Source organism: Abrus precatorius, unplaced genomic scaffold (genome assembly GCF_003935025.1).
Source record: "Abrus precatorius isolate BTA unplaced genomic scaffold, Abrus_2018 Scaffold11, whole genome shotgun sequence".
Lineage (NCBI taxonomy): Eukaryota > Viridiplantae > Streptophyta > Magnoliopsida > Fabales > Fabaceae > Abrus > Abrus precatorius.
Genome location: NW_020874303.1, coordinates 22,708,447 through 22,725,436, shown reverse-complemented (window position 1 = coordinate 22,725,436; position 16,990 = coordinate 22,708,447). Strand labels below are relative to the sequence as shown.

General features: G+C 32.5%; 2 protein-coding genes across 2 annotated transcripts; both read right to left on the bottom strand.

The window, feature by feature from the left end:
• Positions 1-338: 338 nt before the first annotated feature.
• Positions 339-1,634, bottom strand: LOC113855843 (vinorine synthase-like). The gene has a single exon (XM_027487471.1). The coding sequence runs from the start codon at positions 1,632-1,634 to the stop codon at positions 339-341; it is 1,296 nt and encodes a 431-aa protein (XP_027343272.1).
• Positions 1,635-5,542: 3,908 nt separating this feature from the next.
• On the bottom strand, positions 5,543-12,662 carry LOC113856469 (two-component response regulator ARR11-like). The gene is made up of 5 exons (XM_027488288.1): positions 12,533-12,662; positions 11,283-11,435; positions 10,797-11,183; positions 10,522-10,598; positions 5,543-6,502 (listed from the first exon to the last, which is right to left on the bottom strand). Exons 1-5 carry the CDS (start codon positions 12,660-12,662, stop codon positions 5,543-5,545), a joined length of 1,707 nt encoding a protein of 568 aa, XP_027344089.1.
• Between the last annotated feature and the right edge of the window lie 4,328 nt (positions 12,663-16,990).

Here is a 16,990-nt window from a genome sequence, read left to right as displayed (position 1 = left end):
CTAAAGCTAAAATCACTCTTTATTAAGCAATTATTTTAAAATTTATTTTCTTAAAAAATTAAACTTCTAATTACATTCAAACTAAAGAGAATTTGTATCTCATCTCCTTGCTATATTTTTATTAATTATTATATGAAATTTTTATTTCAAAAATAATACTTGCAATTATATCTTTATGTGATTAATATATACCTTTTGTTTGTTTTTTTTTTGTTGCCTAACCTCAATTTTAATATTTTTCTAAAAATAAATATGAAAATTTGATTTTTTAACACATATTAAAAAGCACATAATAGCAAATTAATAAATAATAGTTTTTATTAAAAATAAAAATATAATTACGGAAAACTATTAGCATGTGGAACTGGGGGATTGAGAGAAGCATATTGAAGAAGCTGAGCATCACACTCAAACTTGGCCATATCTTCCTTTTCCATATTCACAATCGCTTCAATGCCAACCCCATCACTCGTATCCATCAAAACTATCCCATTCTTCGTCGGACACCCACTCGTCCCCACCCACACCGGTTTCCCCCACCCAAAATCAGCTTCGTACATCGGAAACCTACACCAACTCGCATAGTAAACCATACTTTGACTTTCACTCTCCGCAGTAGTAGTAGTAGCTAGCTTCAAGCACTCGTTGATGAACTTCAAATCCTTCTCCTTCCCTCCAAACTTCTTTCCACACGTGTCACAAAACTCACGCAACCCTTCTTTCATTTTTCTCACCAACCCATCAAGTTCCGTTTCGCCCTTCTCCACGAACATCACCCAAACCATGTTCCCCACGCACTTATCGGGCAGTGGAGGAACCATTCTGTTCCGAAGATTCACAGCAGTGCGCAACAACGTCGTTTTGAAACTCATCCCCAACGCCGAAACCGCACGCTGGTAAATAAATGCAGTCACAACTTCCACTCGCGTGGGATTCTTGACATTCCGAGAGGACACCATGGCCTTGAGTGACTCAACCTTGGAAGCATCGAACACGAACCTTCTACAAACGGTATCGTCTGTCCCGAACATAACTTCTGGGAAAAGAGGCAGGTCCCCATGCGGGAGTAAGGAATCCCCTCCATCGAGAACAGGGAAGGGTAACTCTGTTCCTTCTTCGCGGTTCAACGTGGCCCAATCATTGACGAAGTTGAAAAGAGTGGCAGCGTCTGCAACTTTGTGACACATGCACACGCCGATTGCCATTCCTCCGCAAGCAAAGTGGTTTATTTGAATGGCTACGATGGTTGAAGTTGTGTCCATAGCCTTCCAGTGCAATTCATCGGGGAACAAAGGGTTCAACGATGCTTCATTGGGGTTGTGGAGAATCTCTGATAGGTTTTGTGTGAACCTCGTGACGAGTAATAGCACGCCTTGGTCGTTGCAATCAATGGAAAGTTGGTCTCTGAATGTACCTGCGAAAGGGTAGTATCTGGATAGAACTCGAGATAATGACTTTTTGAGCAATGATGTTTGGTCAGATTGATGGGCATTGTTTGGGGGGTAAAAGAAAAGGACAGGGATGTAGTTGCGGAAAACGATGTGGTCTATGAATGAGAGTTTGTAGATTTTAAGGTGAGAAGGAGTGGATGAAGAGGGTTTGATGGTTTCTCTTGATATCAAATCCATTTCCATGGCTTGTGATGTTGAATGCATTGCTTGCAACAAGGTAGCAGCTACTCATATATTGTCCTTGGAGTTTCACTAGAAATTTTAAAACAAAAAAGAAAAAAAGGTGGATAGAGTAGTATTAGAATATTTTGCACCAAAATTGACGTGTTTTTTATTTTGACAAGAAAAATAGACAATGGTTGAGACAAATAGGAAGATTGAGAAATACAGGATGATAAATACGTGTCCACATTGCTGAAGTGTCTATTTTAATATTTTATTATATTTGGAGTTTGATTGATCAAATAAATTTTTTTTAAAATTAATTAGCCGGCGGCGAATGTATTTATAATGGTTGGAAAATTATTTTTTAATTAAATATTAAGGGTATTGGTTAAATAAATGTAAAACATTACACTATATTCACTTTCATGATTTTTAACAACTGCGAATATGATTTTTAATTTCAACAAGCGAGTAGTGAAAATAGACTTGTTTAAATAAAAATAAAAATAATAATTTTTTTATGTAAAATTAGTTTAAATGGATTTTTTTAACTTAAACAAAAAATTTTAAACTTAGTAGTAATAAAATTATTATTATTATTATTACAATTAATATATTATATAAAATTATTATGATAAAAAAGTATAGAATATTATTACTTAATTATTAATGACTATGTTATTTATAATTACAAATTAGGAATTTATTAGATAGTTGATAATTAATTTAATACATATAAATAATTTTTTTTGTATTTATAGAATAGTTAGTTATAAGGATTTATATATTATTAATATTGTTATTATTATATTTATAATTATTAAATTGTGCAATACAATGTAAAACAATAATTAAGAATAATTTGGTCTATTGAGTTAGAGAAATAATATGATTTATGCTATTGTTATTGATTGCTGAGTTGTACTACTAAGTTTGACCAAGAGAGATGAGGTGACTCATTACTATAATTATTCTATAAAATTACATGAGAAACAAATATAAATGAAAGTTGGTGAGTTGACTCACTGTGTCTTTGTTATATTTTTCAAAGCAACTCAAACAGATTCTCCATTGCCTTAGCCGGCAGATTAGCAGATCAATCTCTCAAAGATTAAAAAAATTATACTTTTGTTTAATCGATCATGTCATCGAACCGAACAATATAAAAACATTTGAGAAAAATTAAGAAGTTATGTAAAAATTAGGTGAAAAATCGATTTGGATATGTAAATTTGGAAAAAAATTATTTTAATTTAATTTTTAACTCTAAAATATATTTCAAAATATATGAAAGCTCGTATATAATATCTATTTATAAATTACCATCATTTAACTATTTATTATAATTTTCTTATTTCATTAGATAAGTAACATAATACTTTCATCTTAATTTTAAATTTTATATATACAATATTAATAATATATACAATCCGTATAACTAAATATTCTATAAATACAAAAAAAGTTATTTATTTGTATTAAAATAATTATCAACTATCTAATAAATTCCTAATTTGTAATTATAAATAACATAGTCATTAATAATTAAGTAATAATATTCTATACTTTTTATCATAATAATTTTATATAATATAGTAATTGTAATAATAATCATGATTTTATTATTACTAATAATAATATTACTACTTACAATTATATATTCCTGTAATTTTATTCAAGAAAACAATAACAACAACAATAATAATAATAATTAATCTAATTATAATTACAATAATTATTAATATCATAATAATCATTGTCAATTACTTAATAAAGTATAAAATTAATTACAATATTTAAACAAAAATAAGGCAAAAGTAATAATAATTATATATTTTAAAAAAAGTATCCTTTTCTAAGTCAAAACAAATAATTTTAAATTATTTAATTTTTATTATATGACCTTTTTAACTTTATTCTTCAATTTTTACCAACAAATCATAAACATATTATTTTCACAAATTTTATATATTTATATCATAAACTATAACACAAAAAATTTATATAATTTTTCTAAAATTCATTTTTCTAACTTTTATCCAAGATCTTCGAGGCATTCACTTCAGATTTCAATCACCTGAAAAATATTATAAACCAAATTACAATTAATTTCCTTATTTAAAATTATTAAAAAAATAAAATACAAAATATAAATGTAAAACACTTATTGACCTCAAAAAACTAGGAACAAAGGAAAAATAAAGAAATTTTAATAGAGAATGAGGAAGAGAAAGAACAAAGAACCAAGAATAAAAATGAACAACTGAAGAAAAACAGGAGGGAAGAAGGGATAACCGTTACCTATATTACCTGTCAACTTTTCAATCGTCCACATTTAAATTATTATATTTTAAAAAAATATTGTCATTAAAAATGACGAGACATGTAAATGATATGGTAAAATAAATATAGACAAAAAATTGTTTTGAAAATTTTATACTTTAATAAATAGTTTTTTAAAATATATAAAAAAAACCCGATTTGCACCATCACGTGATTGTTCGAAAATTTGGGATTTCGTGCTAATGTTATCTAAGCTTACCCTCAAACTAAAAATGAGGTTAGACAACTACATTTTATAGTATTACATAAGCATTTGTTATTTTAATACTTGATTTTATCAAATTTTTACTTTAATTTTTTATTTCACAAATATATTTTAAATTAGTTCTAAACATGAATAAAAATATTATAAAAAAGATTAGAGTAAATAAGATTTTGTGAAAACAAAAAATATGCATATTTTCAAATACAGTTTTTTTTATCTAAATTAATAATCAACTCACTGTAGTTAGATGTATCTAGAAATTTGTGGATATGGACGAATCTAGAAATATTAATGAAGATTAGAAAATCTTACAAAAACATTTTCACCCACATTTGGATGATGGACTCGCCTATAAATAGCCCTCCAACGCAACAAGTGAGGCAAGTGAAAAATGAGAAGCTCTATTCCAATTCCATTACATTGAACCATTAACTATTCACTTCAGCAAAAGAGAAAACCCATTACTTAAGCCAAGTTTAAATAATTTTTTATAGGAAAAAATAATAGAATTTCTTCTATAAGTTGCAAGTAGTTTATATTCTTCAAAATTTAGAGAAGTTGAATGAAATAATTTTTAAAAAAAATAAAAACTAATTTTAACTTATATGGGAAATTTGATTAATACTTAATCTTTTACTTGTGTAAGTAATTATTGAAAAGTTATTTCAAACTGAGTCTTAGTTGATAAAGAGCACAAGACTGAATTACAAAATTAGCAACATTTTTGTTTCTTTCAAAATGGAACGAAGAACAGTCGATTTTGTATGGCCTAAATATTTTAAGTAGTTGTTTTAAAAAAAGGCTATAATGAGCTTCATGCAATGCCAAGTTTATTGGCACATTTAGCAATGCATGTTTCCTCAAAGTAAAATGCAAATTATAGTCTTATTTTCTAAGAAAAATATACATCTAGACTTCAATAAGTTGTCTTTGGAAAGGAGTATTTCAAAATTTGAGCAAAATTTGCAACCAAATTGGGTTCATCAATCTATATGAGGGTGATAGGAACATATACAAATAATTTTTATCAGCATTATTTTGCATTTGCATGGATAAAATTATATTCACAACTCTTTGCTGCGAACCAATATAGGCTTACAAACACAAGAAAATGCTTCTCCAAATGTTTAGTTATTAATATTAAATAAGGAAACAAGCTTAATGTTTATCATCATACATCAACCACTTTTATCTATGCTTCAATATCAAAATCCTTGTAGATTGGCAAAAAAAAAACCTATCCCCCCCTAAAGTTGATATTCTTGGAAAGGAAAATATGAGGTTTAGTTGGATCTTTAGTTGAAGAGGTAGAAAGGGGCAGTGCAGGACTGATCAGGCTATGAATAGACTTTGATCTATCACTGAATATTCTGTTGAATCATAAAAAAGGGGTAGGAACTTCAGCGATAAGCCTTGGATCATAATACTCTGACATCTCTATGTTCTGACGGCCACCAAAGTTCATATTATAGCATTCACCTTGTAGCAAAAAGAAATTCAAGTCCTCCTCCAAAGGTGCAGAAGCTGCCTCACCACCTAATAGTAGGTTTCTTTGATAAAACTCTAGATCAGTATTGCAATCTAGATTAAATCCCTGTGTCTTCAGGCCCAAATTTGAAGCTAAAATAGATTCTGAAGATTGATCATTCAGCCTAAGGCCTTTGGAATGATTAGAAAAGGCATCAACTGCAGATCCTATTGAACTCACAGGACTGACATAATCACTTGTGTAACCACTATATAAAGGTTTGGTCTCTAAGTTGGTAGCAACCTTTTCTTCTGTTATAGTTAAAGAAGGATTGGAATTAATTGAAGCAAATGATTGTGATTGATCAACCTGAATGTGATGCTGTGCATCGTGTAATGGTAATTGACTGAAGCTATCCTCCAATTGAACTAGTGTCTTTTGTTCTTCTTTGGGTGGCGCTTTTGCAACTTCTTTGCCAGAGTACTGTGTTGGTATGATGCAATCAAATATTGCATGGTTTGCTTCTGATGACTCCAAAGATGCAAAAGGTTGGTTAAGAACCATCTGTGAACCTTTTTGTATCTTTGGGTCAGGAATGTCACTACTTAAAACTCTCCTTTTTTCTGTTGTTGTCTCAGAGACAATTTCCTTGAAATCACTTTCATGACTTGTAGCATCCATTTGAAGTAGTAAAGTTCCTTCTGAATATTTGAAGCTCTCAATTGCAACATCACTTTGTTGCTTGTTTGCTGTGTTCAGAAAACTAAAACTTCCTGGATCTTTCGAAGGTGAATCTGAATTTTTTATTTCATTTGAGGAACATTTCTGCTCATTTTCCTTCAGCAACCTACTCAAGTAAAGCCTGTATTTCTGCAGGAAAAAAATTTTCATATTAAGAACCCGATTTTCACACTTAAAATCGAGAGACCATAAACAACTTTTTACACTCGTGCTTTCCCTTCTTCGCATTTAATTTTTTTGAGAGGTTTCTGCATCAATGTTGTAATATTTCTGACAAATATAAAGATCAATAGATCGATTTAGAATTTTTTAAGTGAACATCTGATATGATTCAAAGTTGAATAGAGTTACAGAAATAACATATCAAACATAATTATTCATACAATATGGAGTATTAATATTGTTGGTAATCTGTTTTATTTTAGGATTGCATCTACTGCCATTATTAATGTAATAATTCTGTTTTATGACAGATTATTTCTTTCCTAGAATAGAATCATGTATATAATAGCAGGTAGGAAATCTAGGATTCTGTTTATTAGTTTCCTATTTTTATTACTCCTAATGTGTGTATTTATAGCCTCTGTTGTACCTATTTTTTTAAAGAAAATACAATACCCTTCTACATGGTATCAGAGCATGATCTGATCCAGACATAGGTTCCTTCGAGATCATCCATGGCTGATGAAGTCATTCACTCAAAACTTAAGGCAGGGGAGGAACACACTCATGTTCCAAACCTGACCGAACCAACCATCCTACCTATTATTGGCTATAAGTTAAATGGCCAGAACTACATCCAATGGGCTAGTTCTGTTCGAATTTACCTTCAAAGAAAGGGAAAGGAAGAATATATTACTGATGAGTCAGAAGAACCAGCAAAGGCAGATGCTAGCTACCAGAAGTGGAAACTCGAGAACAGCCTTGTCATGTCATGGCTGCTTAACTCGATGACCAATGAAACTGGAGAAAACTTCATGTATTACAATACAGCCCATGAAATCTAGGATGCTGCCGAAGAGACTTACTCTAATGCTGATAACACATCAGCAATATTTGAGATCAAGAGCCTCCTCCATGATTTGCGTTAAGGAGACTCTACAGTCACAAGGTACTATCATACCCTCACCAGATTCTGGCAGCAACTAGATGCCTATGAGAATATTGAATGGAGTTGTCAGGTTGACCAGAAGCAATATCGACAACTAGTGGAAAAGGATCGCATCTACTAGTTCCTTCCAGGTTTAAACACGAACTTGGATGAAGTACGAGGCAGAATTTTGGAAACTAAGCCTCTTCCAAGTATTCATGAGGCATTCTCAGAAGTGAGAAGGGAAGAAAGCAGAAAGAAAATTATGTTGGATGACCCAAACCAGAATCAGAATATTGAAGGCTCAACCCTTGCAACCAAAGGATACCAGCTGAATCACCATAAGAAGACCCGTAACTGGTGCGATCACTGCAAGAAATCTGAACATACTCGAGACACCTGCTGGTTCATTCATGGCAAACCAGCAGACATGAAGGTGTCTCGTGGCAAAGATAACCAGGCCAATGTGGCTTCCACCACTACCAGTGGGTTAGATGAAGACAAATTGGGAGGTGTAGCTGAACCAGGACCTTTCAGCAAGGATCAGATGGAGGTTCTACAGAAACTTCTCCAGCAAATCCTTCGAAATGGGAACACACCTTCCTCCACAACAGGTCTATTGGCACATAAAGGTAATATACTAGATGCTTTATCAGTTAGACATCACAAACACAAGTCCTGGATTGTAGACTCTGGAGCCTCAAATCACATGATAGGTGACATTAATCTCTTTGATCATTTTGATCCATGTGAAGAAGGTTCTTCAATAAGAATTGCTGATGGTTCAACATTTAAAGTGACTGGTAAAGGATCACTTGTGATATCAAAAGATATCACATTGAATTCTGTTCTCTATGTTTCTAAATTAGACTATAACCTCTTATCCATTAGTAAACTTACTTGAGACCTTAATTGTGTTACTAAGTTCCTCCCAAACATGTGTGAATTTCAAGCAATGGATTCGGGGAGGAGGATTGGCAATGTTGAGGAATTTGCAGGTCTCTACTTTCTTCAAACTGATAACATAGAACAGTCAAAAAGAAATAGTTATGTTGCGAGTGTTGGAAAAAGAAAAAATAATGTAATGCTATGGCACTATCGCCTAGACCACCCTAATTTTCTGTACCTAAAGAAAATGTTACCTTCAATTTTCAATAAAAATTTCACAACCTTTACAGTGTGAAATTTGTCAACTAGCCAAGCATGCAAGAAATAATTACCCTACACAACCTTACAAACCTTCTAAACCTTTTTCCCTTGTTCATAGCGATGTTTGGGGACCCACTAGAACCAAAGCTATTACTGGGGCTAGATGGTTTGTTACCTTCATAGATGACCACACAAGGACCACTTGGGTCTTTCTCATGAAAGAAAAATGTGAGGTCACAAAAATATTTGAGTCTTTTCATCAAATGGTTCAGAATCAATTCCAAACACAGATTTAGATTTTGCAAACTGACAATGGACGAGAATATTATAATACAAACCTAGGATTCTATCTTCAAAAGCATAGGATCATCCACCAAGCATCTTGTCCAAATACACCTCAACAAAATGGTCTTGCAGAGCAGAAAAACAGACACTTACTAGAAGTAACTAGATCCCTCATGCTGTCAACAAATGTACCAACTTAGTACTGGGGTGATGCTGTTTTATCCTCTGCATACCTCATTAATTGCATGCCTTCCAAAGTTCTCAGCCATAAAACACCTCTCCAAACCCTCCTACCACATTGTCCTCATCCTCATCTCTTTACCAACCTAACACCTAGAATTTTTGGTTGTACAGCCTTTGTCCACAATCACCAACCAAATCTCAGTAAACTGGAACCTAAATTAGTAAAATGCATCTTCCTTGGATACTCTCCAAACAAGAAAGGATACAGATGCTATTCCCTCACTACAAACTGCTTCTACACCAACATGGACGTTACTTCCTTTGAAAATCAGGCCTTTTACTCCACCGGTGGGATTCAGGAAAAAATACTGGATAAAGAATTTCAACTGCTGGAGCCTGAGCAACTCTTAGAGCATGCTGTTCCAACGCTGCCTGAACCCATAGGAACTCAAATGACCCAGCAAGCTGTTGAACCAGCAGCTGCAGGAATTCCTGTGGTAGAAGGAGCTCAGGATGCAGCATCATCAGATCTGCAATAGGGTAAAGAATTGCAGGTGTATTTGAGACAGAGAAAGACAAATAGGGAGTTAGAGACCTGCACCTCTCCAAAGCAAGGTCAGTCTTCCAACTAAAATCCAGAAGCCTCAGAGTCCCACACAGGTAACACTCATTCTGATCAGTCCCATGACTACTCAGTCTTGGAAGAGCAAAAAGCAATCTGTAGTTGTAAGAAGTAGTGTTGAAGTAGAGTTTAGAGCCATGGCTCATGGTATCTGTGAGGGAATATGGCTTCATCGGATGCTCAAGGAGCTGTGAGTGTTATCAGAATATGCCATGGAAATCATGTGTGATAATAAAGCAGCCATCAGTATTGCAAGAAATCTGGTTCATCATGACAGAACCAAACATGTAAAAATAGACTGCCACTTCATCAAGGAGAAGATAGATGATGGTAGTGTTATACTCGAATATACTCCTTCAAACCAGCAAACAACAGACATTCTGACTAAAGGAGTATCACGGATTAATTATGAGAACTTAAGATCCAAGTTGGGGATGATTGATATTCACCACCTAGCTTGAGGGGGAATGTTGGTAATCCGTTTTATTTTAGGATTGCATCTACTACCATTATTAATGTAATAATTCTGTTTTATGACAAATTATTTCTTTCCTAGAATAGAATCATGTATATAATAGTTGGTAGGAAATCTAGGATTCTATTTATTAGTTTCCTGTTTTTATTACTCCTAATATGTGTATTTATAGCCTCTGTTGTACCTATTTTTTTTAAGGAAATACAATAACCCTTCTACAAATATAACATGTTTATTGAAATAAAAAATATAATACAAGTTTGCTACTAGACAACCTTAATGACAATAGTTAAGGACTATTAATATAGTTTCACCTAAGCAAAACATACGAGCAAGTCATATACCTGCAAGTGACTAGCAACATTTTCTCTAGTTAGCCATGGAACATTCATCAAATCTAGAATTTTCTTGGGACCAACTTCTGCCATACAAAAATCATTGTGTTATATTCTTGTACATAAAAGATAGAATGGTTCCATATAATATTAACAAAAAGAGTATGCTCAACAATTACACTTTCATTTATTGATGTAATGCTAAATTATGCTTACGAAATATAATTTAGTAGAAGTCACAATTCAAAATTACACTTCACATGGAGGGATGAGAAGAAACTTACTATCAAATCCAATTTGATCCACTGCTTTAACAAACTTCTGATGAAGATCCACAGACCAAACTACTCTAGCTTTCTTTGTGGTAGAATGATCTGCCAATTCTCTGTCATCATGTTGGTTCTCTACATCTTTCCTTTTCTTCATTGAGGTCATTTCTTCAACAGAAAACAGGTTACCATCATCAGACTGATCTGATCCATTTCTCATTAATTGAATGCCCTCAAAACCCTCATGACTTTCAAATTCTCTTGCCTCATGTATCCTCTTTCTAAACACATGCTGCCATATATTTCGTAGTTCTTTCATCCTTATTGGCTTGAGCAGATAATCACATGCCCCATGTTGAACACCTTTCATCACCCTACTTGTTTCCCCATCAACAGACATCACTGTATGATACAACATCACCAAGTGTGGCTACGTGATCAAAAGATTACAACGATATCATTTGAAGAAAAAACTGAGTATATTGTTAAAAGAGAACTGACTAATGACAGGAAGATCCATCTCAAGTCCAACTTGCTCAAGAAGTTTGAAACCATCCATGTCCGGCATGTTTACATCGCTTATGACTATGTCATATGCATCTTTCCTTTCGCGAAGCTTTTTTAGAGCCTCTGTTGCTAAACAACATGTTGTCACTGAAACATATAGATAAAAGTTAGAAGAACCCAAATAATTGTTGTCATAATGAGCATACATAGAGAAAGAGGCACAGGATTTGGTTGATTCCAAAATTTGCTATATTCGGGGAAATTAGCTTATATGAACAGAACAACAAGAAATTGAAGTAAAAAACAGACAAAAGGGGAATTTTAATTTGGAAGTCACTAAGGATGTTGACTGAACAAGGGGCATGAAAGGCCTTCAACTTATTATATTACTTGTAGGCTTCGTTAGTCCAATCTAACTTCATGATTTAGCTTGGTTAACATAATGTAATTGTAAATACCACTGTCCGTGTTATAAAAGCTCTAAGTGATAGCAGTGCTATTCAGATTATTACTCAGATTCCTTCTAAATCGTTCATTCTCTGTGGAGTGATATCACTGGTTGGGTTATATTTCAGGTGGCATAGTGTTCTTATGTGTGTCGTCATATACACTATAAATTTTCATCTTAATTAGTTGCTATGGCTTAACTTTTTACTGCCAAATTAAACCATTTGCTTCCTATTGGTAACTTGGGTTCACTAATATATCATCTCAGAAATTACATAAATGCATCAATTGAAAAGAAACGTTATTCTTGACTTGATTCCCTCTCTCAATTTAAGGAGGCTAAAAGTTGAGGCTAAAAGTTGAGGCTTATCTCAGCTTATCAGTGCAAATAATTGAACCCGAAGTGTAAAGGTGCACTATAAACAAAGGCTTAATTTCTCTACCTACCATTTAAAGACAAGAAACAAAGGCTGAACTGACCAAAAAATAAAATCTGCTTTCAACATCTTACATGCTCTGATGCTCTCAATGATTTTTTTTTTCTTTTATATTTTTTTGAGAGAAAAAAATGTCACATTCATCAGAAACATGAAAGCATCGGAACATAAATCAACATGAGCACATCCCATCACACACTCAAAATTCAGAAAAATAAATAAATAAATAATCAGAAACCCATTAAAGTAAACATACAGTAGAGCAACAATCATAGTATAAATTTCAAAGTAATTAATTAACACCACTTAACAGAAGTAACAGATTGTAAAAATTGATGATGAGCAAAACTAACAACCAACCTTCATAAAAGCACTTCTTGAGCATCTTTTCAAGGATCCTCAACCACGTTGGATCATCATCAACAACAAGAACTCGCAGACCAGCTGGAAAAGCATCGTGGCGTTGAGAAGGGAAGCAACCATTATCCATCTTGTTAGGGAGAAAGAGCCTATGGATCACTGCTTGTGAGTTCAACAAAAAAAAATGGGGTTGGCTTGTTTGAGTTTTAAAATTTAAGGTGAAGAGAAAAAAATACATATGAGAGAGAGAGAGAGAGAGAGAGAGAAAGCACTAACGAATATTAACGGTCCCAGTGGCACACGTTAGTATTATATGTTTTACACTTGTACTTGCACCCTTTTAGGTTATGGTCCTCCAATTTCTGTGCTGAAGAGAATACTATACTAGGAACATGGAACCTGTTTGAGTAAAAGACAGATAAATGCACAATGAGAATGAGATTAAATTTGATGAAAATATGGTAACGTTAATGAACAAAGATATTAGGAGTTAGAAGAAAAATAGTGGGTTGGTTTTGCTTTAACATGTTCAGATTTGAAAAAAAAAAAAAAACTGAGTGGAAAGATTGTTCAAATGAAAAAGTCATTTATCTTCATACTCTTAAAAATGCAACCAAAAAGTTCATTTCTACAAATTGGTGTGAAAATAAAGTGTGTTTGTATTAGCTATTTTGGTTGTTCAGCAAGCTTGAAGCTGCATGTATATTAGGTCTATTCTAATTTTCAAGAGGTGAGTTTATACATCATAATAGCTAGGTGGTTGGTTTGAGTTTCTTTATATATTGTTGATGGGATTGAAGTGGGAGATCTACGGTTTATACAGCTTGAGCAAGAACAAACCAAGAATCAAACCGTATTCTTTACGGAAAAAGATGTATGAGATAGAAATTTATCAGCAAAGGGGACAAGAAATATACATAGAGAGGACATCACCTCTATGTTGTCTCCTAAGGTAGTATCTTTGTTCATGAAAAAGGAAAAATAAGAAAATAAACCGTTTGTGGAAAGGCACGTGGAATGCATTCCAGAGACAAGAGATTATGGTTAATTAGACAATCTAAGACAATTGGAACCCAAATTAACAAGATCAGTTTATTTATGTTTCTTTATTTTCTATGTACACTTACAAAAGTATTTTATAATTATTCAGGAAAGGGTATCAAAACAATGTTCAAAAGATGTATGGGCTATTTTAGTTTTGTTTTTTTCGTATATTACAAACTGAAATTGATGTAAGCCTATGTCATAAATGGAAAAAGAATTACTGAAGCTGTGCGCTTAAATTTTCCAATTTATTTCCACTGTAGCCAGCTAGGTTTCAAAATTTTGGAAGTCCAAGTCTTGTTGGGCTCCAACAAGAGTACGGTGGGAATTTCTATTTACACCCTCTCTGTTTTTTTCTGAAAATTTAATTTATAATTTTCTTTCAAAATTTAATTTTAAAAGTAATTTATAAATCGATGAAAGGTGAACAGCAGAAAGGCTTCCTCATCTCACCACTAAAGTTATAATTTGTAGTTAAAAAATTATACTTGTATAAGTAATTGATTGAATAAAATTATTTGTTAAAAATTTATAATTGTGTAAGTAATTGATTGTGTTAAATGATTAAAAATAACATATAAAATTACTAAGTTCTAAGCTATTATAAAAGTTTTTGAAACTTAATAGATCAACCTATTTAAATAAATACTGGTAGTATTAATAATTTTGTAACTTTCAAACAAATAAACCGGTGATTGGACAAATACTCTGCTTAGCCAATGTGCTTATGCCATGCCAATGTTCTTCTAATAAATTAATCTATTAAAAGTTACTCATTTTGTTTCAGTGTTTAGTATTGAAGAAACATAATTAAGGAGATAGAAAGAGAATAGAATAATTGAGTCCCCTGATTTCAGTAACTCAATGATTTTGGTCCAAAAACTTTAAAATAAAGAAGTAAGTGCATGAAAACCTTTTTTTATTGTCTGATGCCCAGAAGCCCTTATGATCTCAAAGCAACTTTACGTACTTGGAACTTTATTTTATGGTTAATGGTGCAATTTTATACGACATATATGTCTTGACATCCAACATTTTCTTGTTTAGAAACCCATGTTGTCAACACTTAAATGATGGACCCCAAAAAAAACAGAGCATTCTAATTCTAACCAAGACAAAGCACATCCAAACGCAGATGGACAAAACATCAGTGTCAGGTCAAGAGTCGAGACTCCCTAATACCCCAAGTGAGTTGTTGTCTATGGTCCATTGGTGCGTGTTTTTTCCGCTTTGTTAATAAACAATAATCCTTCTAATGTAATCATGTAAAATAATTTTTTTAATCTCCAAACAAAAATTTAAAGGTGTTTTTTATGAGTAGAATATATTAAATATGTGGACCAATTATAAAAAAGTTATTTCAGCTTAAAATGTGATCTTGAATTCAAATATCAATAAATACAATTGTGTTAAATACTCATAAAACAATATTGCTGCTTTTATTCTTCCTCCAATAGTGTAAAAAAAATAAATTAAACTAAAAATACTAATATATAATATGACACATGATATTGATTTTTAATGGTTAAAATAATAAAATTCATTTGTAAAAGTAAAAGTAAAAGTAAATATTGTAGTGGAAACTTAATCACCACAATGAAAAATAAATGTGACCACTGAGCAGGCTCAATGCAAATAATAAACAAAGGTAGGTGAAAAAAGGATTGAATTTGGAACACAGCATAGATAATTACTAAATATTAATGGAGGATGCACTGAAACAAACCAAAATCAAAATCATCAGCAGGAATCCAATTATCCCATGGGATGATAATCAATAGAGCTATTACGTGCCCCATAATGACATATGATTACCCAATCAAAGCAAATTATAACCCACATTATATATTTTATGCTTACTAAAAGAATTGAAAAGAAAAGAAAACGAAAGAAACAATGTTACAACTTACAACTGTTGTGTACCAATGTAGGGATTGACAGGTAGCTAATCACGTTCATTGATAGAGGCCACGATCTCCCTACCAATATAACATTTGAAGGCCGTGATAGCTCCATTTGCAGCGCACAAGAGTCTTAAAAGGTGGCATCTTCTTTAAACCTTTTTTAAACAATGGTTTATTTGAACCAATGACCACTTAATTAAGTTCAGTGACCAACAGCAACAAGAGCAATGCGCACTTGTATTTTATTTTATTTTTCTATTTATTCTCTTTCAGTTTTCTAGTACAGCATTAAAAGTATAAAGAGATGAATGCTTGTGAGTCATCTCATTTCAAGGCCAATGTATGCTATATATGCATTAAAGTCTACAGAGAAAATTTACCTATTGAAAATCTTCAATCTTATAAGATAAGCTAACTCTTATTCACTCATACTTTTGATTTTTGTCGGGGAAAAAGTTTGTTTTGGAGGTTTCACTTTCAGGTTTGGGGCTAAAGGTTTACTTTTGTTGAGTGGGATGGGGGTACGGAAGAGGTTTTAGGAAAAGAAGTGTAGTAAGCAAAAATTGAAAGACCCCAAAAAGGAAATTCCCACTAAGAAATTCTTTATGATAAGGAGAGAATTAATTTATATAAAGAGAGGATGGTGAGGCGGCGAATGATTGGCAACTCACAAAATAGAAAGTGGATCAACTCCATGCAACTTCTACTAAGTGGAGCATAGCTTTTCATTTGTTTAATGCAAAGTTAAGAAAATGGTTTTGCCTTATTCTCCCTTGTTATGCTTTTTCAGTTGCTCTTTACCTGTATATTCTTTCTCTTTCTTTTTCTTTTGGATTTTATTTACTTTTCATTGTGAAATTTATCACTCTTCTTCCTGTTACTAAGAATATGCTGAATAATGCAATGAGCGACTTCCATTGGGGGAATAAACTCTCTCCTAAATCCTAATCATTTGAGCCACTTGCTTTTTCATATTTTTAACCCTACCATTGTGCCAAAACTTGTCATGTGTTTAGTGTGTAGTTGGGTTGGTTCTTTTGTTCTTATTGGAACTCTTTGATCCAATCACTTATCACTTGAGACATTTTCTATTTGCAGGGAAAAGTTGATAGCAATGGATCCAATAGCCCAATATGCACAAGACAGTTATTGGGTCTTTGATAAGGAGTGTGGGTATGTTTAAACAGCTCAATTGGCTATTTTGGTCTGCAACAAAGTGAATATATTGACCAAAAATAAAATAAAATAAAAATAGGCCAGAAATAATGTAAATTTTGTTTGCCCAATTTAGCTAGACAACTTGATACACACCCACAATTCACTGAGTCAACAATACATTTTAAAAAGTTATAATTGCAAAAAATCAATTACAATATTTTAACATTAGAGGATAAATTTAACAATTTAATAGAAGTATATACACTAACATAATATAATTATACCTTCCATTCTCAATAGCATCCCTAGCTTTAACTGCAGTTGGAAAAATGGGTGTTTTGAATGATTTCAT